We start from the raw sequence: 26,268 nt of genomic DNA on the forward strand, positions 1-26,268 counted from the left end.
CACTAGCAAATCCACAGCCCACCCCCCCATACCCACTGCAGTGGATGTGCCCCCCTGCAGAGCACCCCCAGTGGGGGGGGGGGGCACTTCTTGCTGTTTGATGGGGTCCCTGTTCCCACTGACAGCACAGGGGAGCTGCCCTATGGGCAGTGGTAGGAGGGCACCTGTTTAGGCCTCTGAATGCCCCTGTTCGCACCTGGCACCCTGAGAGAAAAATTAAAAACCCCATTCAAGGGGGTTTGTCCTACTCTGATCAGGGTCAAGAAGAGTGACGCACAGGCCCCCCAGGATCGCTGCCTGCAGCCCTGCTATTAAGGGGACGAGCAGCAGGCAGTCAGCTATTCCATGGTGCTTTATGGTCCTGCTGAGCTTAAGTGGGCCCCTTTCTGCACCTTCCTTATGGAGCAAGTCCTTTTGCATCTAGGGGGTCAGGCCTGCTCAGGGAAGGATCTTACTGCTCTTTGGGAGGTAATGGTTTCCCAATAGTGCTTTACATAGTGACCTTCTTATCAGTATTCCAATCTTACATATGGGGGAAACTGAGGCACATGGCAATAAAGTATCTTGTGCAAGTCATTGGCAGAGGTACAAATAGGTCCCAGCTCTCCTGCCTCATAGGTCAGCATCCTAGCATCTGAACCATGCTGCTTCCCCGTAAGCCATGTGAGAGCCCTGACCAAGGACTCAAGAAATCTGGGTTCTAGACCTGGTCCTGCCACTGGCTTGTTGTGTGACCTTAGACAAATCACTGCTCCACTGTACCTCAGTTTCCCTATATATGTAAAATGGGGATATTATTATTGTCTTCTTTTGTAAAATGCTTTGAGATCCACTGCAATGAAGCACCTTATAAGCACTAGCTCTTATATGATTAGTTTATAGAAGACAATCTCAACTTCTAGATTCATACATTTTAAAAGCACAAGGGCCTATCAGGATAATCTAGTCTACCCTCCTGCAGAACACAGGCTAGAGTGTCACCCTATGATTCTAGGATCTAACGCCCTCTCCCCTCAACTGTTACTTTAACTAGAACATACCATTCAACTCACAGCCAGCCACTCTGCATTTAAAAATACGGCACTTTAATGAGCTCTTAAATAGAAATGTCACTACAAAAATATACAGAATAGAAAAAAAAATGCCCTTGTTTGGATTTCCACTTAACTCATGCCTCATACCACCGGGAATGTGTGATCTGCACCCAGTTACCCTAATGTTCTGGTCTCCAAAATACTTCTATGTATATGTGCTATTAGCACTAAGATTTAAAACACACAACTAAAAAACAAAAACAACCCCCCCCCCAGGTTATTATAAAGGAGTAACCAGCAAGAAAAGGACTCTTCCAAGGAAAGTCCAGAGGCTCCTGGTCTTGAAACCTTGCACGTAAAAAGAAATGAGGCTGTTCGGGGGGGGGGGTACTTTGTTCATACTCATCAGATGACAGTCCTGGTTATTTCCCAGGGCCTGAAAGTCCTAAAGTTCTAGGATTCTTACACCAACAATTCCACAGTTTCGCAGGGAACAGTACCAATTTCGTAAGCTAAGATCACAGCTGGATTAGATGTTCTGCTGTAACACATGCAGCATGGGTAGGTCTATCCTGCAATCCTAGGTGTGATTAGTGCATGGGAAGACGTAGCAGCATGGGTAGGTCTATCCTGCAATCCTAGGTGTGATTAGTGCATGGGAAGACGTACCTGCACTAGCTTTATCTGCACAAGTATGGCTCAAAATTGCCAAGTAGATGCATTGCTAGCCCACATACCCAGGGTCCCCATACAGTCCACGCTGACACATGCCACCACATCTACACTGCTACTCTTAGCCATGCCAGCATGTCTACCCATGCTGCAATACTTGGATTTCAGGGTAGCCCTACCCTGGAACTTGGCAGCTTCCAATCCCTCTGTGTGTGGGTGTGAGAAAAAACACACACATATATAAAAGTGTATCATCCAGTTTTGTCTAACACTTTAGCTTATACAATAACCCATTTCCTGTGAGTTACTACTGTTAGAACCAGACTTTTTAATATAAAATATAAATTTCTCAACAACACATATCTCTAATATCACCCCAAGAGATATTACAAATGCCAATAAAAATAATCTTTGTTATTCCTCATTGCTGTTAGACAGATATACAAAGTAGGCACTCAAATCTCAGGGCGGAAAAGAAGTAGCATACAGGAACTGTGCAAACCCCAGTGTCCATAAACACTAACAAAGCAGCATGATGCCATCTGGGTACAGCAGTCATGCATCTGTAGGTACCTGAAAGATGCAGCAAGTCTCTCATCAAAGGGTTTCCTCCATCCCCCTCACAAGGGCCTGAATCCAATGCCCATTGGGGCCAATGGAAAGACTCCTGTTGATTTTAATGCCCAAGCATGGCTGGTGAAGTTAACTAATTGGGTGTGAATTCGGCAGGGTGAGCAGGGAGATTGGGTTCCAAATCCCACTTCCCCCCTCGGAGATGAAAGTCTCAGCCCAAGAAGGCTGGCTATGAAGTGGAAGGAGTGGTGGGTGACCGGGTTGTGAGTCAGGCATCTGAAAAGCTGGAGCTCAGACTGAAAGCACAGTTCCCTGAAATGCAGGGCCCACGATCTGCAGCGTCCACTTTTCAATTCAGACTTAAAACACACAAGCAACGACAATTCTGACTTAAGGCCACAAGCAGCCCATGACTGGGCCGGGTGGCCTTCAGCTTTTTCTCCTCACCAAGCTCGAGAGAGATGCCAGTGGGATAGCCCTGGAAACTGAAGGCCTCCAGGCTGGGTACAGCCCAGGCAAACTGCCCTCCCTCTAACTCCAGCCCCATAATCTAGGGCTGAGGTTCCATGTATAAGGAGCACTGGGAAAGGTGAGAACAAGGCCCATTCCCACTCCATTGCATGTATCAAGATGGGAGCCACAGAGCAGGAAAGACGACGGAGCTTGGGGGACACAGACGTTTGTTTAATGGGGACCGGGCTGAGAGCCACCAATCCCTTCCTCAGAGACATCAGGTGGTAGCCTGACCTAGGTCTGCCGTGATGGCAGATAGGAGAGGCTCCCACCCCTGCACCAGTACCCCCCTAAGCGTGTGTTGGAAACACACTGTAGGAGAATCTACTGAGAGCAGAATTGCCATTGTTCGAGGGTGGTAAAGGAGGACAGAGGCTCCCGGGACCACACATTATCAGAATTGCCATTATCAGCCACCTGCCAATGCGACTGCAACTTACATGCTGCCCAGATGATTGGCAGAGGCACAGCTGGGTATATTGTTCAGCCAACAGAGTCCCTAAGCTCCGGATCCCGACAATCCCGCCCTCTGGGGACTCTCCAGTGAAGACCTGAACTCCAAGGCTTAGAAAGCCAGTTCTGGCGGTAGCACAGTAAGTACCTAGCGCCTGGACATGCCCACCGCCTCAAAGACCCGCCCCAGCACATTGCTAGCAGGACAGCGCCAAGTGCATCCGGCTCTGGCACTGCATGGCAGCTTTCGGATCAGAGGCCAGGTCTACATTACACACTCTGCTCTAACCATGTCGCTCAGGGGGGTGGATTTTTCACATCCCTGAGCAACGTCGTTATACCGACCTTAACCCGCCCTGCAGCTGACAGTAGAGCTCTCTGTAGGCTTAGAATGTCTTCACCAGCAGCGCTACAACACCATTGCCGATGCAAGACTGTAGCGTAGCCCTGCCCGGAGATGGGAGCTCATGAGGGCTCCCGGTAATCTACTGAGGACAGGGTTCTCTTGCTCGCTTTTTCCCACCCTGCGCTCAGGGACGGGTGCCAGACTGACAGTGCTGGAGATCGGAGGCCAGCAATAACCCAGGGGATGGGTACGGCCTGAGCAGCGGCAGGTTAACCCTCGCCTGCCCTTCCACCCACATGCCGCCCCTCTGGGGGAGGTACGTGAATGAGCCAGCCTCATCAGCTGAGTAAGTCACCCTGGGGGAGTGAGGAGGGTGAAGGTGCATGAAAGATCAGAGAATGGAGAGAGATACAACTCAGATTGAGCAGCAGCAAAAGCGGTTGGACCCAGTACCATGGAGTGCCTGCCCCAAACCCTGCAGTAACAGAATCCTATGCTGTAGGTTTTGCCAAGCAGCGCTGGAGAACACTGGAGTTGTTCGGTTCCCGTCAAGACCCCCATCAACCGAACCCTGGCCAAACACCCAGCATGGGCGGGGGCTTAACCAGACTCAGGGCCGGGCGGGGGCTCTGGGACTGGGCCCAACTTTGAGGAGGTAGCACTTGGGAGGAGCCAGGGTTATCTGGGCACCCACCACCCTGAGCTGCGTGAGTGGGAGCGGGCCCTTTAGATGGGACGGGGTTGCCCGGTTCCCTTTCCTGAAGCCACAAAAGGACGGGCAACTCCCCGCATCAGGAGGAACAGCAGGGCGTAAAGTCCGTGGAAGCCATTCCTACAAACCCAGGTCCCCCCCCCTTGGTCCACTGGCCCAGCGGACAGATCCAGTTCTGCCCGGGACGCTCTCCCATCTCCAGCATCGCAGCAAGGACACGAGGCCGTCCAGTCTTCGGGGTGTTTCGCCTTCAGGCGGCTGGCGAGAAGGGCTCTGCGTGCTGCCATGGTTAGGCACCCTAGCAGGTCCCCTCGCCCGTCAGTCGCCCTCGAAGCAGGTCCAGTTCCTCTGCGAGTTCACAGAGCGTGGAGGCAAAGAGGCCACGCTGATGGGGAGAGTCAGAGACAGACAGTCAGGGTGGCTCAGGGCTGGCTGAATCCACACTGGGGCACGTGCAGCAGCTAGGTGTGAGTTCCAGGCCCTGGAGCTGGTGACGAGGCAAGTGAGAGACTTGGGTATAGTACAAGGGCTTGAGGGGGACCTGACAAGCTCCCCCCACAGCTTTGTATCCTAACCGGAGTCAGCCCTGGCTGGAACAATCCGGGCAGATAACACGGCTCTGCTCATGCCCCTCCATCCTGTTGCAGGCTGGGTGCCCGGCGCAGACCCACCAATACCTGTCTATCTTGACCTGCAGCAGATGCTGCTATCCCAGGCCTGCGGTCCCCGCCATACACCCTGCTCGGCCGATGCCCCTCCAACTGTTCCAGCCCTGAGCCTTTCCCATACCAAGTATTTTACGCAAATCACCGGAACAGCCAGGCCTGGCACGAGCCCACTGGCCAGCTGCCGGGGATTTTGAGTCTTCCAGCTCAGGCAGATTGAGATCACTAATGAGATCTAAGCCATGCCAGTGGCCAAACCAGAGCCACGTTCCCCTGCTTCCCAGAGAGCCGTGCTACGTTCTAACGCCTATGTCCAGGAAACGTTTCGATGCCCTCGGCAGGCTGTGCTGGGAGTGGGAGCACCTCAGTAGCTAGCGAATGGCCAGTGTGCAGCAGTGCTCCGGAGGCTCAGCTGGGGAAGTCTGTTTCTAATCACAATCTTTTTAAGTAAACCGAAAGCGACAAGGCATCATCGACCACTTATTTATGTGTCCCTCTTTCCAGAGGTTTCTCATGGGGGTTCTTCGATGTTTGTGCGCCTATGCCCCACCCCCTAGCTGGGTCAGCTCCAGCCTCCCTGGATCTAAAAACCCGGGCCCAGCTCTGTTCTGCAGGGACCCTCTCTATTATCTGTTCGGACAGCACCTAGCACAACAGGGCTCTGCTCTCCAGGCACCATCGTAATAAGAATTAATACAGAAATCAGGACTCCTGGGTTCTCTTGCAACTGACTAGTTGTGCCAGCTTCACTTTGCCTCAGTTTACCCCACTACACAAGGGTGTATTAATACTCACCTACCTACAGGAGATACACAAAGTATATCTTCATTCCCACCCTTGGCCTTTCCCCACACCCGGATTCGACAGAGAGGTAATTTGCTACTAATCTACAGTTTTTAACTGGACACCCATCACTGTGGTATCAGACCCCATGGAACCACTCATGTATTTATCCTCACAACCCCCTTTGAAGCAGGGCAGGATTATCCCCATTTTACACAGGGGAACTGAGGCACAGAGAAACTAGATGACTCACCCAAGGTGACCTAGAGAATCAGTGGCAGAGCCAGGAACAACCGCCAGATCTCCTGAGTCCCAGGCCAGTGCTCTATCTGCTAGGCTATGCTGCTCCACCCAATAGCAGTGGGAGGCACAAGGAGTCTGCGATAGAGCAGAGAAGTGGCTCCTAGGTCCCAGCTCAGAGCCTTAACCCCACAGCTACCCTGTCTGCTAATGTCCCCGGTGCCGGCGTTACCTGAACTTCCTGGCTTCCCCGCAGGTAACACCTTCTCCAGAGCCGGATCAGGGGGCCCACAGAGGCAGGAAGTAGCAGACCCTCAGGCTGCAGGGGGCAGCCGCTGGGACTGCTCCTCAAGGACCGGTCCTGTTCGCTGAGGCTCTCTGAGGACTGAGCCCTCCACCAGCCCTTTTTGGAAAGCGAGCCGTTCTTCCAGGGGAAGAGGTGGGTCTGCGGCGAGAGGGCCCCCTTGGCAAACAGGTACATGGTGCCGCTCCCAGACAAGGCAGCTTCCAGCTGGAGGGAGAGAGAGATGGTGGCGGGGGGAAAAATCCATGACAGTAAAACCCAGCAGCAAAAACAGGGTGGGAAAACGTGCTTCACCCACAGCAGGATATTTTACTGAACCTGCCTAGGAGAGAGCGTGGACTAGGGGCTTCAGGACTCCTGGGTTCTATTGCCAGCTCCACTAATGACACAGGAAAAGTAAACTGAGGCTCAGAAAGGCCTCGCAGCCATCAAGAAAACCCAGCTGTCTTGACTCCTACAGCCCCATGGCGTGACCGCTAGGCAACACTCCCTGCCCCCAAATCGCTCCTAGTACCCCCCCCCCGCGCACTCACCTTATCACCCCCTAGTGGGGCAGATTTGCCATTTGGAACAGTGGTGCTGCCGCTGCTCCTGGCATAGGCAGGATTTCTGAACTGAGACCTCTGCTGAGTGGTGTAGCGCAGCGCCCAGTCCCAGATGGTGGGCAAGTAGGGGCCCCCTCTCTCCTTCGCCAGGCGGCCACCCTTCTGCAGGATCTCCAGGGGAGGGGGTTCCCGCCAACCGTTGACGGGCGCGTAGATCTGGTTGGAGGCACGGTGCTGGGGGATGGACAGGGAGTGTGAGCGGTGTCTCCACAAGGAACAGTGAATGCACATCTATATCCCTTCGCTCCCCACCCCCACGAGAGGCTGCACTCCATATCCCACTAAGGCTGGGCCAGGAGCAGGCCTTTTGAGGGGAATCTTATGCATTGAGGGTCTCTCAGCGCTTCACAGAGGTGGAAGAGAAGCATGAGCCACACCCTGTTTGATGGGTGGGAAAACTGAGGCACAAAGGAGCGAGTTGACTCACCTGAGGTCAGGCACTGAGCCAGGAATAGAAGAACTCAGGAGTCTTGTCTCCCAGTCTTCTGCTCTAACCATTAGGCTCTGCTCCCTCCCAGAGCTGGGAATAGAACCCAGGAGTCCTGCCCTCCAGCTGCCTGTTCTAGGCCATACCTCACTCTCCCAGCTGGGAATAGAACCCAGGAGTCCTCACTCCCAGGCCATGCATTAACCACGGCACTGGATTTCCCCCTTCTCCGCCCATGGTAGGATAGTGCTTGGGGCACTGTGGAGCAGCCAAGTGTTTCATTGTAGCTGGGAGGCTCCATGCTGGACCCACCTGATTCCTGCGATCTCTCTCCCACTGGCAGTTAAACAGGAAGGTGCTGAAGAAGGGTATGTAGCTGCTGTCGTGGAGGGCTAACAGGTATGTCTCTGTGAACTCAAAGGATGCTGGGAACTGCTGGAGCAGCTGCCACACGCAATCCAGGAAAAGCAGAAACACCGGAGACTAAGAGACCGGGGGTGGGGGTGGGAGAGAAAAAGTACCTCCCTGAGGAAACAGCAAAAATGCAGGCAACTCTGGGGTGGGACAGAGCAGCTCCTGAAACAGCCTGCAGCAACACTGCACAGTGATCGCTCTCCCACCACTGAAAAGCAGCTGCCTCTGGGGTGGAAAGTAGCAGCTGCTGACCAGCCATGCCGCAATGCTGCAGAGATTTACCCAGAAAGGAAATACCATCAAACTGCTCACGGCAACACTGCGATAGACCGGGGCAGCTTCAACAACCTGCCCTGGGGATCTGAGCTCAGGCCCTGCTCCCACACAGGAGCAAAACGATCTGTGTTCCATCTCTGGCTCCTCAGCATCTGGGCGCCTCGCCATCTCCAATGCATTTATCCCCACAGCTCTTGGGAAGCAGAGCAGGGCCATTATCCCACTGGACGGATGAGGAACTGTGGTAGAGAGGGAGCCGACAGCAGAGCGGGGAATCGGACCAAGGAATCTAGAGCATCCAGGCTAGCACGGAAACACCAGGCCATCTCAGCCGACTTCTGCCCGGCACAGGCCAGAGAACATCGCCCAGCGACTCCTCCACTGAACCCGTTAGCTTGCAGCTGAGCTAGAGTGAGTCTTTCGGCAAGAGCCCAAACACTCCCCATGCAAAAAGCTCCAAACAGCCACTCCAGTGGCTAATTGCCCCCACCGGACTCCAGCCTGGGCCGGTACCGGTGTCATTCACAGACTGCCCAGCAGAGGTCCCCACCAGAACAGTGGAACCTGAGCCAAGAAAACGAAGTTTCCCACTGGACAAAGCCTAGAGGGGTCACTTGGGTTTGGTTCTGACACCACAGCTACCTCCGATCCCCACCCAGCCATCCCTGCACCTTCCCAGCTGCTGCCTCCGCAGCCAGTTGCTCCCACCCAGCCCCCTGGTCCCAGCCCCACCATAACAGATTCCAACATGATTGGCGGCAGAGGGAAATCCAGAGCCCAGGGTGCTTGGGCAGGGCAGACGCTGGGAATGCTTGAATCAGAGCCGCTTTCTGAGTCAGGTGTCCCACTGACCCAAGGGGGAGGAGGGAAGGCAACCGTCAGTCCAGGGAACCCTCTCGGTTTTGCACGGCCGTCGAGCCACGCTGCCGGCCAGCTGTGCTCGGAGCAGAGCTCACGCGCTGGGAGATTATTCGACACCCCGGTGCCACCTGGGTCAGGCTAGTAGAACTCCCATCACTCTCGAACACCTCCCCTCTGGCCGGGCATCAAGCCGGAGCCGTGCATGCTCTGAGACTCACCTCCTCACGGTCGTTGTCCCGGAGGAGGTTGAGGCGCTGGAGGAAGGGGTGCCCTGCCACCACCCACTCCTTCTGCAGCAGGCTCTGGAACCCAGACTGGGTACGGGTGTGGGGATCCGACAGGACCTGGATGAGGGAGGCCAGCAGGCAGTTCAGATCCCGATCATCTGACTCTGCGAGGGGGAAGGGTACAGACAGTGAGGGACCTCGGCTAGGGGTCAAGAGGAACGTCATGGCTCCACTGTGCACAGACCTCTCTGTTGCAGCTGCCAACCCTGAGGCTGATCAGCAGTAGCTCTTGTGATGTCCCACAAGGATCTGGACTGGGACCCACTCATTGACCATGATTCCCAGAGCCAGTCAGCCCACCCATTGGCCAGCATGGAGCCTGTAATCCAGGCACCCCTTGGGGCCAACAGGCAGAGGGCACAGGGGTTGCATAGGGTTTCCCAGGGATCAGATATACGTACAATAGTTCACCCAAGGGTGACATGTGAGGTCTCTACCAAGAACCAGTCGCCTACTGGTCTTTACAGTAATTTGCAAACTGGGTGGATGGATAATATTTAGGGCATTAGGGATCTGAAAATTATGTTCTTAAAGTCTTGGACTTAAGGCAGGTCACCAGGAGGTAACAGACACCCATCTCCCTGCCTGACTGTTTGGCTACTGTGTATTGTATGCGACAGGTTGGAGACCTATTTGCATATTGAGCCAGTGAGGAAATGAGAAACTGAAATCTACAAGAGGAAACAAACAGTGGGGGGACCGGGAAGTGTCTGACAAAGGGTGGAGCTGACATATCTTGGGGATGCAAAGAACCGACACTGGGTCCTTCACCTAGGAGCCAAGCCGGACCCCGGCTGTAAAGTCCTGCAAGGATTTGGGGTGAGCATTGCTCTAGGAGACAGGAGAGGACTTTGTTAATTCGGGGGCGCTCTAGAATGCCTGCTGTGAAGTGTAACCATTTGTTTACTGCCATTTGCTACTCCTTGCATCTCTGGGCTTGGCCATGGAAACCCAGCCTTGGTTTCACCAGAAGCAGATCTAAGCGCTGTGTGGTAAGCGGAGTGGTGATCTGGGTGGGAATTGGGAAGTCGGGGTGTGTTGCTTCTTTGGGAGCAGCGAGTTGGTGAATGCTGCCAGTGACCAGCGCACCAGGGTTGGACCCTCCACAGAGATGCTCGGTGTGCCGATCGCTAGCCAACAGAGCGACAGCAGGGCCCACGCAGCCTAAGACTAGAGGGGAGTGCTTGCAATGCCTGTGATTGGTGGGGTCGGGGAGACAAGCCTGCCTCACGCAAAGGACAGGTAGTAGCGAGGTGCATCCCAGCCCTGGGTACTCCCAGGAGGCATCACAGAGCCTGTACCTAGGAGCTCACCCCCCTCTCGGGCTCACCCCACACCTGGCCCAGCCTCAGGGCATCCAGCCTATGCCTGGGCCAGAGGAGGGAACGACTGACCCTACCTTGCAGCATGATGGAGCGGGACCTCTCCGCCAGCAGGGCAGCCACCTCGCATGCTTTCCTCACACAAGCCCTGCAAGGAGAGGGGGTCATTACTGACAATGAAGACTCTGCAGCCAATGGGACGCAAAGGACCCTCTCACCCCCGAGCATCATCTGAAATTCATCCAGCCAGGCACGGTCCTGCAAGCCACTCCCCCCCAGAGCTCCACCCCAGGGGACAGCTCCCAACAGAGGGATGGTGCTTACCCAACCCCACCCACCTGCCAGATGTTCTGTAGGGCCCATGTGCCTGGATTTAAAATGTCAGCGTATAGTGGGGCAGCTCTCACCTCACGTGCTCCAGCCAGCGCGTCCCCTCCAGGGCGGAGAGCCATTTCTCATCGGCCACAGAGGAGTCTGAAAGGAGGCCATGCCGAATTACTATCTTGGCTGCAGAGGGGTTTATCCGGCCTCCCTCCGTGTCGCACCATGTTATCGTTATTGGGTTTTAATCCTCACCACCCCCTTGGCAGGGAGCGGGCAATTATCCCCAGTCAGACAGGGAAAATGAGGCACAGAGGAGGTAAAGTGACTTGACCCAGATCAGACGGAGCCTGTGGCAGAGATGGGAACAGAACCCAGGTCTCCTCAATCCCAACAGGTCTCCTCAGTTCCTTTGGGCTGCCCTTTCTGTGGCAGGTCAGGAATTGTCCCAGAGAGGGGACAAAGGAAGAGACCCTCCAGTCCCATCTGCCTCTCGGCCAGTGCTGGATTGTGCTCTGGCTTTGAGCTCAGGCCTGGTTTGTGGCTTAGAATCATAGAATATCAGGGTTGGAAGGGACCTCAGGAGGTATCTAGGCCAACCCCCTGCTCAAAGCAGGACCAACCCCAACTAAATCATCCCAGCCAGGGCTTTGTCAAGCCTGACCTTAAAAACCTCTAAGGAAGGAGATTCCACCACCTCCCTAGGGAACCCATTTCAGTGTTTCACCACCCTCTGAGTGAAAAAGTTTTTCCTAATATCCAACCTAGACCTCCCCCACTGCAACTTGAGACCATTACTCCTTGTTCTGTCATCTGCTACCACTGAGAACAGTCTAGATCCATCCTCTTTGGAACCCCCTTTCAGGTGGTTGAGAGCAGCTATCAAATCCCCCCTCATTCTTCTCTTCTGCAGACTAAACAATCCCAGTTCCCTCAGCCTCTCCTCATAAATCATGCGCTCCAGCCCCCTAATCATTTCTGTTGCCCTCCGCTGGACTCTTCCCAATTTTTCCCACATCCTTCTTGTAGTGTGGGGCCCAAAACTGGACACAGTACTCCAGATGAGGCCTCACCAATGTCAAATAGAGGGGAATGATCACATCCCTCGATCTGCTGGCAATGCCCTACTTATACAGCCCAAAATACCGTTAGCCTTCCTGGCAACAAGGGCACACTGCTGACTCATATCCAGCTTCTCATCCACTGTAACCCCTAGGTCCTTTTCTGCAGAACTGCTACCTTGCCATATGGTCCCTAGTCTGTAACAGTGAATGGGATTCTTCTGTCTTAAGTGCAGTACTCTGCACTTGTCCTTGTTGAACCTCATCAGGTTTCTTTTGGCCCAGTCCTCTAATTTATCTAGGTCCCTCTGTATCCTATCCCTACCCTGCAGCGTATCTACCATTCCTCCAAGTTTAGTGTCATCTGCAAACTTGCTGAGGGCGCAGTCCATGCCATCCTCCAGATCATTAATGGAGTATCAGAGGGGTAGCCGTGTTAGTCTGGATCTGCAAAAGCAGCAAAGAATCCTGTGGCACCTTATAGACTAACAGACGTTTTGGAGCATGAGCTTTCGTGGGTGAATACCCACTTCCTCAGATGCATGCATTCACCCACGAAAGCTCATGCTCCAAAACGTCTGTTAGTCTATAAGGTGTCACAGGATTCTTTGATCATTAATGAAGATATTGAACAAAACAGGCCCCAGGACCGACCCTTGGGGATCTCCACTTGATACCGGCTGCCAACTAGACATGGAGCTATTGATCACTACCCGTTGAGCCCAACGATCTAGCCAGCTTTCTGTCCACCTTATAGACCAATCATCCAGCCCATACTTCTTTAACTTGCTGGCAAGAATACTGTGGGAGACAGTATCAAAATCTTTGCTAAAGTCAAGGAATAACACATCCACTGCTTTCCCCTCATCCACAGACCCAGTTATCTCCTCATAGAAGGCAATTAGGTTAGTCAGGCATGACTTGCCCTTGGTGAATCCATGCTACTGTTCCTGATCACTTTCCTCTCCTCTAAGTGCTTCAGAATTGGTTCCTTGAGGACCTGCTCCATGATTTTTCCAGGGACTGAGGTGAGGCAGACTGGCCTGTAGTTCCCCAGATCCTCCTCCTTCCCTTTTTTAAAAGATGGGCACTACAGTAGCCTTTTTCCAGTCATCCGGAACCTCCCCCGTTCACCATGAGTTTTCAAAGCTAATGGCTCTGCAATCACTTCCTTGCGTCAAACAGCCAGCCGCTTCCAGGAGGGGAGTGATGGCCTTGGGGTTACAATACCGGTCTAGGCAAATCATGTAATTCCCTGTGCCTCCCTTTCCCCCTCTGAAGCAGGGCTAATTCCTCCCCACCTGCCAGGGGATTGGGAGGATATAACCCACAGCAACGAGACACTATGACAATGGTGGAGCTAGACAAGCACCTCGAGCAAGAGAGAGGAAACTGGAAATCCAGCACAGGTGCATCAGATACAAACTAGGGACAGACTCATAGACTTTAAGGTCAGAAGGGACCATTATGATCATCTAGTCTGACCTCCTGCACAATGCAATTGCCCTGTGATTCCCAAGTGGGATCCAATCCAGATTGCCCAGGTTCTCCCAGCTGAAGAGCTGGTTAGTTACTGTCTGGGATTTCCCAGGCATCAGCTCAGGCGAGCGACTCCTATTGAGAAAGGATCTCAGCTCCGGGGCTGAGGCCGGGTCTCACCAGGAAGGCAGAGGGCCCGAAGCTTGAGGTAAGAGAGCTGGATCTCTGCAGGGCTGGGCAGGTCGACGGCTGTCTCCACTATCACACACTGGGCGTGGCCAGCGAGCATCAGCGCTTCCACAGACCTGCGGAGAAACGCAGCCGCGCCGGGAAGGTGGAATCACTGTTTCGGTCTGGGTTACGGAGCCCTGCAGCACAGCGCCCCCAAGTACCGTATGGGGCTTTGGGGTCAGCACCAGCTATAAGCGGACAGCACCCCCATTACATCACCCACCCAGCTCCTTAGAGCACAGCACCCCCTAGTGCCACACTGGGGCTTTGGGGTCAGCACTGACTGTAAGGGGAGAATGCCCCCTATTGCGCCCCCTCCCTAGAGCAGCTGAGTTTTCCTTGGGAGTCTTCCACCCCAGCTCCCCTGAGCTCCCAGGCTGGAGCAGCGCAGCCCCATTCCCACTTCCTCAAGGATCGTACCTCACGTCTTCCTTCTCGGGGTCTGAATCGGCGTGAAAGCCGGCGGCTCTCAGCAGGTCGCTGCCTCCCGGGTGATGCCAGCACAGCCTCTGGGGAGATAAAGGGAAACGGAATGAAATGAAACTCCACTGCACACACCAGGGCCCCGTGCCCTGGGGCCTTGTCTTCCACCTTCCTCTTCTCCCCCCAGCTCCAGAGACCTGCCTTCCCCTAACTGGCTCTGTGATACACCCCCCACCAAACAACCTGGTGGAGACCCTCCCTCCTCAGCCTTCCCTCCCTGGCTGGTTCAGGAGTGATGTAGTCACCCATTGATAGCTGGCCAGCTTCATGGGGCACCAGCCGCAGGGAACCCAGCCTGGTGTGTGGTGGGGTGAGGGTCTCACACCTTATTCCACCCTGCTGGCCAAATGCGCCCCTGCCTCAGTAAGAACCCCACCCTCCCACGGCACCCCCCAGTGGTTGCCCCATTACCAGAACCTGGTGAGGTTGTTAGGAACCACCCTCCCCTGCCCAAGGCGGCAGCTCACAGCCTGCTCCTGGGGCAGGAGACGCTCACCGGGATGCGCCTGGCGTTGAAGTGGCCAAAGGCCCTCTTGAGCTCGTTGTCCAGGAGCCTGCTGGGGACCCAGAGGTACTTGGGGAGGCTGTGGGAGGAAGTGGAGTTGGAAGGGAACCAGCTCAGAGCACGTGCGGAGGGCTGCCAGCCCATCTCCCCAGCCCAGGCAGCACTGCCGCCTTGCCCCAAACCTGTTCAGGTGTTGCACACAAACCTTACAACCAAAGTGGGATGGAGGACCCTCGAGGCCTCTCCCACTCCATTACTCCAGCACCTGCCTCCTTCCCACAGCTCCCCCTTCGAGCACTCTCAGACTTTGATAGGAATCACCTGCCCCTTCCTCACCAGATCTGATTGTCAGACAGGGCTAGATGGCCCCTGGCCCATAAAGGAGGCACATCTCCCTGTTACAAGGCCATTCTCTAATGCCAGATTGTAGACAGGGTGCCTGCCACTCCCACAACTCATAAGACTTCCCCGGATCCACCCCACGTTAACACGCACAGATGGAGAAGAGAACTCAGGGTCTGCTGGCCCACAGCCAGCGTCCCTCCCACACATGCTAGAAGAGAGTTCCCACCAGCTCTCCCTAGAGAGGCCTTCCAGCTCTTGGGAATTTGACAACCAAAGGATTTTCCCCAGAAAGCGTTGGTTTGTTGAAACCCAGAGCTTTCCGAATGAAAGGTGGTTAGTTTTGGCTCATTTTGTGAATCAATCATTCGGGGGAAAGCTCCAAAGCTGTCAAAATGTTTCGTTTTGATATTTGCAAGATGAGGAATTCCAGTTTTCCGGTTCAAAGCCCCGTTTGGTTTAGAAACTTGAGCGAATGAGAGTAAAACAAAAAAGTTAAAAGGGTTGAAATTGGAAGGAAACTAAAAGTTTTTCCAGTTCAAGGAAACTTTTGAGATTTTGACTTCTCACCCCCAACCATCCCTTACTTCGGGAGCAAAACATGGTTCGAACTGAGGAAGCCACATGCCCCCGGAGGTTATGCTCAATCCGGCAGGGGGCCATCGATACGGACCTGGGACTGTAGCCGAGGGCTGAGCACCGAACCCGCTGAAGAAAGGGGGTCTGAGGGCATTCCCGTAGCAATTACTGGAGTGCACCCGGAGGGGCTGTGACCACGGGTGCTGGGGGGGAGGGGGCAGGGCCCTCCCACTTTTTACCAGCCGTAAGGGCGAGTGATGGGTGAGGGAGAGGCGCGAGCATGGGGCGGGGCCTTGGGAGGAACTGGCAGCACAAGGGCAGGGGAATGGGCAGGATGGTATGGGGGGGTGGGGACACAGTTTAGGCACCTGTAGCCCCCCCACTTTTAGGGCGCTTCCGCTTCCTCTGGCTGTAACACGCTCCCATGCCGTGGGCTGGGCTTAGAGCTATCCATGAGGATCTAACTCACCCCTCGACCTCTCCATGCCTGGGCAGAGGGGGGTGGAGGAAAATGGATGATGACTGGTAGCTGGGTCACACTTTACCTGGTGGCCATGTCAAAGCGCTCGTTGACAGGGCTGACCCTCCAGCCAGCAGCCCCAAGCCGCCTCAGCTCCTTCTCCCAGTCACAGGGCCTCTCAAAGAGCAGCGTCGAGGAGGACGACGACCCCTCCGTGCTCAGCCAGGCGTTTTCTGAAGCCGCAAAGGAGGAATGGCTGTCAGGGACGAGCAGGGAAGCACCTTGTGGGTCCAGCCACCCCAGGGATGGGCCCCTCAAGCTGCCAGGGCCTGGGGGATAGAGCTACATGCCAAGCAGAGATGCCACTTACCCAGGTTCCTTATAGCGCCAGTGTCGTACCACGTCCCCGCACTGGCGCTGCTGCTCTCCTGAGCCTGCACAATGGCCAGCGTCACCTGGAAAACAGCAGCAATGGGGGCACCTCGGCAGGGGACCTTCAAGGAGTCTGGGGCTGTGGGCAGGGTTTGGGTACCAATGGGAGGGCAGAGGGTATGCTGCCAGGATGGGGATACAGGAAGGCCCCCAGCAGGGCATTGACCCATGGAGATTTGTAGCCCAGGACAAATAGCCAGCACAAGTCACTGCAGCTGCAGGCCCATCGCTGAGCCAAACAGCTGAACAGGAGGGTTGTGATGGGACCCCGGCCAAGCCCTCTGGAGCAGAAACCCCACCCCAAGCTTTGAATCTGAACATTGCCGCTCAGGGCTTCTCTTCTGGGCAGGGCGTGACAGGCTGGGTTTTCAAAAGAGCCGAGCTGACAACTCCCAGTGAAGTCAATGGGAGCTGGGAGCAGCTGCTGGCGGTTCCAGCTAAGGCAGAGACGAGAGCTGGGGACGCTGGGTGTTTCAGGGCATCAGAGGATGGCTAGACAGGGGCCGGGGAGGGAAGCGTGCAGTTTGCCTTGTCCAGGTTCTGCGGCTCTGACCCCTGTGGGAGGTAGATTCCTCAGGAATCAGACCTCGGTAAAGAAGGAAGAAACGAAGCATCCTACTCCAGGTCACGCAGGCTGGATCTGCCCTGCAGCTGGGCGGTGCCGCTCCCGGCCTGGGGAGACACTTATAAGCGTGCTGTAAACAGCAGTGTGGACGCTGTGGCCCGGGCTAGTCACCAGAGTCCAAGCCCGCCCAGCTCCCGGCTGTGAGCCGCCCTCCAGCCACAATGCCCCCATTGCTGTTTTTAGCATGGGAGCTCAGCGGGGCTAGCACGAGTCTGCCTACCTGCGCTGAGCAGTGTGGACATCCCTGCCCAAAGTCAGCGGCACGGCCCGGAATAGGACCTCACCTCCCCCTAAACAGCTTCATCCCACTCCCCTTCTGGTGCTAGGAACTGAACCCAGGATTCCTGGCACCTAGTTCTGTGTTAATCCACCAGACCCCACACTAAGGGGTCAAACAACCCCCTGAGAGCCCCATCCTCCCACCCAGGCAACACAGAGCAACAACCCCTGGTGTGCCCAGCCAGAGTCCCAAGCGGGTCCAGCTCAGAGCCAGTCCGCTGGAGGTGCCCATCCGTATCCGAGGGTCCCGAAGCCCTGAGCCGTTGGGCCCTGGGAATCGCCAGCCGGAGAGGGTCTGTGAGGCGAGTGCCCCTGTCTGCAATGGCAGCTGCTCACCTGACAAGCCCGGGGTTCCAAGCCGCTGTCGCGGAAGCGGAAACGCAGCACCCGGAAGTCCCGGCAGTAGAGGACCAGCTCCTCCGGGATGAACTTGAGTGTAGAGCTGGCCGTCAGCACCTTGGCCTTGGTGAAGCTGTTCACTGCAGGGGAAAACCAGGTGGAGGAAGGGGGCTTAGACCCAGGAGGCCAGGCAACATTCAGCGTCAGGCTCGGCCCCCAGGGCGGCTGCATGGAGATTGCTCTGGGGGGGGTAGCTGACAACGGCCTATCAGGATTGCCCTGGTGATGGGGAAGCCCGGGGGAAGAGCACACAGCTCACTCCAAGAGCGGCCCTGCAACCTACAGCAAAGGCAAGTCTTCCTGCACCCCCCCACCCCCACCAAGGTGCCATGGCCCCAGCCCTGCCCACAGGTAAGGGGGCAGTCGGTTCACCATGGTCCGGCCTTGGCCTCTCTGCCACGGGGCCGGCCCATGCGGGGGTCACAGTGCCAGCCGGGGGGTGGATGCCGGGACGGAGGCAGTGAGCCACACGGGCTGAGAGCCACCAAACTCGTCGCAGTGGTGGAGGGGACATGGCTTGATTAGGTGGAATGTCATGGTGGCCCCTCCTGCCCCGCTTTACCTGCCACTAGCCTCCTGATGCAGAGCAGGGCCACGTCGTGCTCACTGTGCAGGCGAGTGGAACAGCGAGGGGCCTATGCAAGAAAGGAGCAACGCTCAGAGATCATCCCCACTCGCAGATCGGGGACCCACCCCGGCACCACAGCCAAGGGGCTCCGACGGGCCAGGAGGATGGTGTTCGCCAGAGAGCATCAGGGCTGCAATTCAAGTGGCCGCCGGCACCGTCCCGGCCCCCGCCAGACCCCCTCCAACTCACCCCCACCGTGTCACCAGGGGTTGGCTCTGGCACGAAGGCGACTCTCAGGTTGGTGCAGTACAGTGTGCCCAGGATGGATCCTTCACCATCCCTGGAGCAGACGATCTTCCTCACGTGAGCTGCCGCTTCCAGGACGTGTTCCCCTGCAGCGCGGGGGCAGCAAGAGAAAGGGGTCAGGGTGAGCTGGGAGAACGCTGTGGTTTGGAATGACCAGTGAAACCAGCTCCTCGGGGTGCTGGAAAGGAGGGGGCAAGAGGCAAGAGCCCAGGGCTGGCTGGGGAGTGACACAGAGCCGTGCGAGGGACTGGGCTGGGGCATGCAATGCCACAGGGGTGAAAAGCACAGTGAGGGGCCAGATCCTTCCCAGGCGTAAACTGATGGAGCTCTTTGGGCTGCAGAGGAAGCAGGTGGATTTACCTCAGAGGAGAATCTGGACCTTTCAGGATGGGACATCCAGCCTGGCCATAACCAGACCAGGAGGGCTTTGGGCCCACAGCTATAAGCCAGTGTAACTTTTGGTGTCTAGGTCCAAAGGCCTGATCCTCAGGGGGCTGCAGTTGGAGCAGCTGGGGCTCAGCACTGCTGCAAAGCAGGCCCCAGAACAGGCAGCGAATCGTACCCACAAGCGACGACAAGCAGAACTGTGGGGAAAAGGGTTTGCCCCACAGAACGCCTGGACGGGGAAAAATGGAGGCTGCGCTCAGAACAGCTGGCCCTTGGCTAGGGGATTTCACAACCGGGTGAGGGGGGCGGGTCTCTTGACCAAGGATCCTTGCATGTGGGGAAGGTGGGCACACAGAGCCCCCGGCATGGGGCAGGGAGGGGAATAGGGGCACACAGAGCCCCTGGCCGGAGGTTATAGCGAGTCCCTGAAATAGCAGAGGATGGAATGGTCCACACCAGGAGCTGGGGCGCAGGGGGGAAATGAAGGGATGCAAACAGCCCCTGGTGTGCACAATGAGCTCAGCCTGCAGAAGCTGTGACCTGTGTGACCCTCTAGTACAAGCAGAACCCAGGAGTCCCAGCGCCCAGTCCCCTGCTATACCCACCAGACCACACTGTCTCCCCTCAACGTCAACACGTGTGGGCATCACAGAGCAGCTGGGCACCCAGTCCCAGCTAAAGAGCCTGGCTAGAAAAGCCAAACACGGAGCCGCTCCCGCTCGAGTTCCCCTAGCCCAGGCAGCATGGCCGGTGAAGCGGGGACCCTGCCGCTCACGCTGGGCAGGAAATGGAAGTGCCCGGGTAACAGTTGCCTTTGTAGCTGTTCTTTGCTAGTCACGAATTCAGCAAAGCACCTGCCCTGGCCACTGCCTGCAGCTCGTTATCCTAGCCAGAAAATGCCTTCAGACAGCTGCTGCTCGGAGCCCCGATTTAACCCTTCATGCCTCTAACAAGGAGCAAGAGTAACAGGCCCCTAAGGAGGAAGGGGATCAGGATTGGGCCCATCTCAGTGATTTTTTTTTTTTTAATAAAAGATACTAAAGCTCCGTAGTATCCGAGTACTCATCCGTCAATAGATTAGTCCTCACGCACACCCCTGGGGGTGCTGTTATCCCGATTGTCCAAGTGGGAAACTGAGGCACAGAGAGGCCAAGGGTCTTGCCCAGGGTCATCCAGGGCACCTGTGGCACAGCAGTGATTCAAACCCAGTTCTTGGTTAGTGTTCAAGCCCATGGACCATCCTTCTTCTCTGCTCTCCACTCATACTCCAGGAGGCCTGCCTCCCTCCCAGAGCCAGGGAGGGAACCCAGGAGTCCTGGCACCCCACCCCCCTGGGGGAGCCTGGGCCAACAGCAGATCCAGCAGCTGGTGGACCCTGCATTGCCAGGCCCAGTTGCAGCAACAGCTGTGAAGTGGCTGCGGCCAGGGAAGGAAGGGCTCCTCCAACTGCCCAGGGCGCTCACAGGAGGTCTGGTCACCAGCGTATCACACACACAGGCCAGCGGGGAGCTTTGCCCACCTCTGTGCAGCTAAGGAACGCCACTGCTACCGCTCCTGTCCGGTGCTAGGCAGCAGCACAGCCTAGTGGCTAGAGCCCCGTGTGACGACTCTGGACACCTGGGTTCTACACCCAGCTCTGCTGCGTGACCTGGGGCAAGGCACTGCTCTGCTCTGCGCCTTAGTGTCCCCCCCCCCCCATCAAATGGGGATTGTGGTACTGAGCCCCTTTGAGATCTGCAGCGTGAAAGCGCTAACCTGGAGCTAGGGATTATTATTAGAACCATAGTGAAAGCCCCTAGGAAACCCAACCAGGGGTTCAAAATACAAGCCGCCCACTCCCCCATAGCCAGCGGGGATACCTGGGATACACGGGAAAGCCTGGCAGTTCTTGTTTCTCCTGCTGTTCATGGCAGAGGACTTTGGACCTCTCAGCTGTAAAGAGAGAGAACAGGTCGCTGTTAGCTGGATGTAACCCTTTCTTTATTGTGGGCTAATGCACAGACATTGGAGAACCAGCCAGCAACTTTCACGGTCTATGGGACAGGGGCGGTCTCTTTAGCCTAGGTCCGTATAATGGGGCCCTAACTAGGGCGCTGCAAAGCAAATAATATTTAACCCAAGCCACTAGTTAATTATTTCTTCCCGTCTGCAGTCCTGACTTCTGACCCCATCCCTTTCAACAGCACAAGGCTCAGCCAGTCACAAGGATCTCAGTGGCCAGCCTCTGGGATTCTATGGGGTATATTTCTTAAAGCCCCAACTCCTGGAGTCCTGAGCATCTCAGCTTTTATTTGTGAATGAAAGGAAGTTTCCTGGCCTGGTGGTTGCAGGGGGGGGGAAAAAAAAGCAACAAAACACAACCTCTAAAGGGTTTGAAACCAGGAGGCAAAGAACAAGAAACCAAACATTGGCTTTAAAATCTCCTGATTTTTAAGTCAATCTCATGATTGTTTTGGGACAGGGCTTGTGATTTTTGTTTGAATGCTTGGAGTTGACCACACTGGGATCTACAAGCCGTGGCTTTTACCTGGAAACTCCGCCCCCTTCCATTTACAATCATATGGCAGGATGGTGATGGCATGCATGAGAGATAGTGTGGTCTAGTGGATAGTGCAATGGACTAAGGCCCAGGAGAGCTGGAAGGGTCTAATTCCCACTTGGCCACTAGCCTGCTGCCTCCTGACCTTGGGTGAGTCACTTCCCCTCCCTGTGCCCCAGATCACGAGTGGCTGTTCAGTGGTGGTGGTTGTTTATATGGGGCCAACCAACAATATTTTTAAAATCTGATGCTTTGGGGTTGGGGGGGGTGGCCTGAGCACGGGATCAGGACCCAGGATTCCTGGGTTCTAGTCCCATCTCCAACCCTGACTCCTTTCTGGGGCCTTGGGTACATCACTTCACCTTTCTAGTGCAGTTTACCAATGGGGAAACTGAGGCATAATGAAATTAAAATGATTTTGCCCAACATCACACAACAGAGCTGGGAATAGATCCACAGAACCTCTTAACCCACACTCCTCTCCCAGAGCTGGGAATAGAACCCAGGAGTCCTGGCACCATAGATGACCATTTTTAAATCAGGGTGGGGTGTTTTTCTAAAAGATCTGGCTGAGGAATTATTCTGGGCAAGTTACAGGAGGCCAGACTAGATGGTCACAGTGGTCTGTCCCTTCTGAAAGCAACAATTCTCAGCTAGCCACATGGCTATGCTGATTTGGCTAATCCCCAGCAAGCCAAAGTCTCCTGACCACTACTGCCAACTGAGGGCAGCAGGCTCATGCCAGCCGAGGGTGCAGAGTAAGATCTGAGTGCCACGCTACCAGGAATCAGCTACATAGTGGAAAGATTAGCTGGTACAAAACTGCCTGAAACCCAAACCACAACCGAAGATTATCTGGCATTTTTGTTAAGCAGCGAGAGAGCAAACAAAGTGGAACTGCGGCAGAATATCTTCCTCTGCTCGATCAGATAGCGAGCCGGAAACCTCCTTGCAGCTGTAAACAACCTTCGGGGCCCAAAAGAGTGCAAGTCAAAGTCTCTGCAAATGTAGAAACCAGAAACGTTTACCACCCTCCGCCCCAGGGATCTTACTGCTGGTGAAAGGGACAAGACTGACAGTCCCTGGGACCTTGGCAATCTCTGAGGAAGTCTGGTGCACACCCAGACGCACTCCCACCCAACTCAGCCCGATCCTGGAGAGATCCCCTATAGGGCAGAGAGAGGAGTTTCGTCTCCATGGCCCACCAGTAGCTTGCAAGGCCAGATCATTGGGTCTGACCTCACTTCTGAGGCTGCCAGAAAGAGGGGCCAGTCAGTGCTGACTGGCATTTTAACGCCCGGCTCCTGGCTGCTAAGAACCAGCCTGAGGCAGACAGATCTGCTGCAACCCCTCTGTTAACACCTGCTGCCCAACACACGGAATGGGGATATGCACCTTGTTCCCAGAACCGCTTCGCGGAATTCAATTTTTTCAATCATTTTTCACAGGTGTGTGAAATTATGTGGCTAAGGTAATGGGTGGGGGGAGGGTCAGGCAGTAATTGTTTAATGACATCAGGGGCTCAGACCCCAAAAAGTTAAAGCTTTATCATCACTAAAAAAAAAATTTCAACATCACATCTCAAAATATGCAACATAAACAGCCTTAAAAATCACACTAACAAATTCTCAAGCAACCTTGTTCGTACTTTGCCTAGCTGTGCATTTCGATTACCAGCCATGGAAAGATTTTTTTGTCAGGTGGCACATGCACACAGAGAAATCGACGTTCATCAACATGTACTAGTAGAAATCTAATCCAGGCAAACCTACCTCCAGACTCCCTTCCCTGGGATACGCTGCAGCACAAAGCAGTCTGGATATTTCTGTATTGCGCCCCAGTCAGGTGAATGGAGGACTCTGATCCCTTCTCTCCTGCCTTTTTTGGTTTTTTTTTTAAATCTGACTTTTTAACAACAATCTTTCAGTGTCCTTGGACCAGATCCCACCCTTCCCCTTGGCTGTTGGCTACCAACATCCATCCCTGAAGTGGCTGCATTTCTCCAATGCTGCAACCTGTCTGTTATTTACATTACAACAGTAAAGTAATACCAGTGTAAAAGGGTTTTATACCAGCATAGCTTATTCAGCTACATTTACAGAGACACCTTTATAGAATAACTGAATCCTTACTAGGGGTTGTGCTGCATTAATCAGAGCCATTGCAAACAGCTCTGGTTAAAGTTAAGAATTAGATATGTTCATGGAGGCTAGGCCCATCAATGGCTATCAGCCAAGATGGTCACAGATGCAACCCCACGCTCTGGGTGTCCCTAAACCTCTGACTACCACAAGCTGGGACTGGGTGACAGGGGATGGATAACTCACTAATTGCCCTGTTCTGTTCGTTCCCTCTGAAGCACCTGGCACCAGCCACTGTCAGAAGACAGGATACTGGGCTAGATGAACCTTTGGCCCGACACAGCACAGCAGGTCTTACATGACCTGCTACAAAACCTGTGTGAAAGAGCAGCCCTGAGTAACTGGTTAGTGACACCACTGAGCATATGGGAGGCTCAGTGCCCCGTTAGCCCCCAGCTATGCCACGACAGCCGGGCAAGACACCCCCCCCCCAAGCATGGACCAAAATGTTAGGGGTCAGCAATCTATTCATTCCATGCGAGGTTCTCCCTGGGGTGGGGAGAACAGCTGGCAGCAAATTGCTAAATTTCCTAACCATAAGGGCTAATGGAAGAGAGTCCAAAGAGGAGTGGCAAAAAACTTATTTAAAGCACCAAGCAACAGATGGGAGGAAGCGGGGGTCCTGCAGTACCACAGACTTGGACAAGTCATTTGGCCTCTGTGTGCCTCAATTTCCCCATCTGGGATAACTGCTCTGCCTTATAGGGCCTGTGAGGTTAAATCCACTAAAGACTGATGTGCTCAGTCAGATAAGATGGTGATAGATCTTAGAGCTTTAGCGAGATAGCAAACAGCCTCAGCCTAACTGACAGATACCAGTACAGAGCTCATACTCCCTGGCTCTTTTCATGAGTAGATCTCAAAGCCTTTTCAAAGGAAGTCAGTATGATTACTGCCATTTTACCAGTGGGGAAACTGAGGCACAGAGCAGGAAAGCAACTGGCCCAAGGTCACCCAGCAGAGCCAGGAACAGAACCCAGGCCTCCTAACTCCCCGTGCAGAGCACTGAAAAGATTAACCAAGACCTGGGTCCCCCCACTCCTTTATAAAGAGGTTTTCTCCTCCCTTGAAATCACAGCAATGATCACCCCTCCTTATTGTCTCATTATTTCCTCCTGCTCCCCCATGTATCTGTCTCCACCTGTGGTCACCTGCCTTCTACTTAGATTGTCACCTCTTTAGGGCAGGAGCTGAGTGTTGTGTTTGTCCAGCGCCTAGCACAGAAGGGGGGGGGGCTGGGCCAAGGCTCTATGCAACACAAACAACAAATGAGGCTTGTTTGAGTCTTTAAAGACTCGCCGGCTCTCCTCCCAGGGCGCTCTTGGCTCCTCCGTAGCATATTTCTGCTCGGCGGTGGAAAACAATCGTCGCATTATGCAAGGAATGCGGAGCCGGGCAGCCAAGGCAAACTTTCCCTGCCAGCTGACCCGCTCCAGCCCCACAGAAGCGCTGCGCAAACTCATGGCGCGCTGGAGATTTGGGGGGTCAAGAAGGAAAGGGGGGGTCACCCCGTTTGGAGCAGTTTGCAAGAACAAAGCCCCTTGGACAAAAGGATCCAGTCGCCTGGTGACCAGCCCAGTGGACAGCGCAGAAACTGGTCCCAGAAAGGGGGGGGGGCCCTGCCCAGGCTCCGAAGCAGAGGACAGAATGTACCGTGTAAACACCCCTGCTAAAAATGAGCGAGTTTCGGGCAACCACACGCGGCGTCGGAAAGACCCAAGCCCGGCCAGCCAGGCATACTGGGAGCGGGGCTTGGGGTGTGCCAGGAGCACGAAACACCCCCACCCCCCCGCAGCCCCGGGGGCTTGACGGAGCCGAAAGGAGCCGCGCCCCCTGCAGCCCCCCCCCACTGCAATTTTAAAACCAAGGCTACAAAACAAGGGGGGGCAATGCTATCCCCCCAAAAAATAATCACTTTGCTTCCAACAGCCAGAACCCCGGCTGGAGACACCCCCAGGACCAAGGCAGGGTGGGAAACTCCGCATATAAACTTTTTTTCATACCCCCCGCCACCGTAGGTGCTGGAACTGGGGGTGCCCCAGCACCCCTCTGGTTTGAAGGAGTTTTTCCTTCCATCCTGGAGGGTTTCCAGTTTGGTTCAGTGGCTCTCAGTCCCCCCCCCAACACACAAACCATGCACATGGTTGCAGCCCCCCAGCATTTCAACCCCTCCCCCCTTTCCACTCACCGCAGGGCCCGGCTGGTGCTGCTGGATTTTAAAGGAGTTTTTGGAGCCCGATAACATGGTCAAGTCTCTTGCTGCCCCATTAAAAAAACCCAGCGGGGAGGAGGGGGGGTGAACCCCCCAGCAAGGAAGGGGCCAGTCCCAGCCCCCGGCGGAGACGACAGCGCGCTCAGTCCATGGCAGGGGAGGTGCCCGGTGCGCGCTGGCCGGGGGGGCCCTGCGTGGCGAGCCGGCTCGGGAGAAACTCGCCTCCCAGCCGCGGCAGGAGGCAGCCCCAGGTGGGAGGATGCAGCGGGGGCGGGGCCCTTGCAAGGTGCTGGCGGGCGGGGGCCGCTAGTTCCTTCCCGGGGGGCGGCTCCGCTCAGCTGCGGGTCCCCCCCATCGCCAGGGGAAACTGACCCGCTGGGTCCTGGGAAGAGGCTGAAACCTGCCGCAGTCTTAAAGGAGCCCGGGCCCTTT

General features: G+C 55.2%; 1 protein-coding gene across 2 annotated transcripts; it reads right to left on the minus strand.

The window, feature by feature from the left end:
• Window positions 1-1,071: 1,071 nt before the first annotated feature.
• Window positions 1,072-26,268, minus strand: MTMR11 (myotubularin related protein 11). Of its 2 annotated transcripts, XM_030542174.1 has the most exons (18): window positions 25,813-26,268; window positions 20,804-20,876; window positions 18,501-18,643; window positions 18,246-18,318; window positions 17,621-17,763; window positions 16,319-16,403; window positions 16,034-16,181; window positions 14,559-14,646; window positions 14,000-14,088; window positions 13,529-13,653; window positions 10,895-10,961; window positions 10,565-10,635; window positions 9,097-9,269; window positions 7,640-7,810; window positions 6,829-7,074; window positions 6,224-6,502; window positions 6,005-6,129; window positions 1,072-4,688 (listed from the first exon to the last, which is right to left on the minus strand). In XM_030542174.1, exons 1-18 carry the CDS (start codon window positions 25,867-25,869, stop codon window positions 4,622-4,624), a joined length of 2,223 nt encoding a protein of 740 aa, XP_030398034.1. In that variant the 5' UTR covers window positions 25,870-26,268; the 3' UTR covers window positions 1,072-4,621. The 2 variants fall into 2 exon arrangements, with proteins under 2 accessions (XP_030398034.1, XP_030398035.1); XM_030542175.1 differs by lacking the exon at window positions 6,005-6,129 and having other exon boundaries at window positions 25,813-26,264.

This window comes from Gopherus evgoodei, chromosome 24, assembly GCF_007399415.2.
Source record: "Gopherus evgoodei ecotype Sinaloan lineage chromosome 24, rGopEvg1_v1.p, whole genome shotgun sequence".
Classification (NCBI taxonomy): domain Eukaryota; kingdom Metazoa; phylum Chordata; order Testudines; family Testudinidae; genus Gopherus; species Gopherus evgoodei.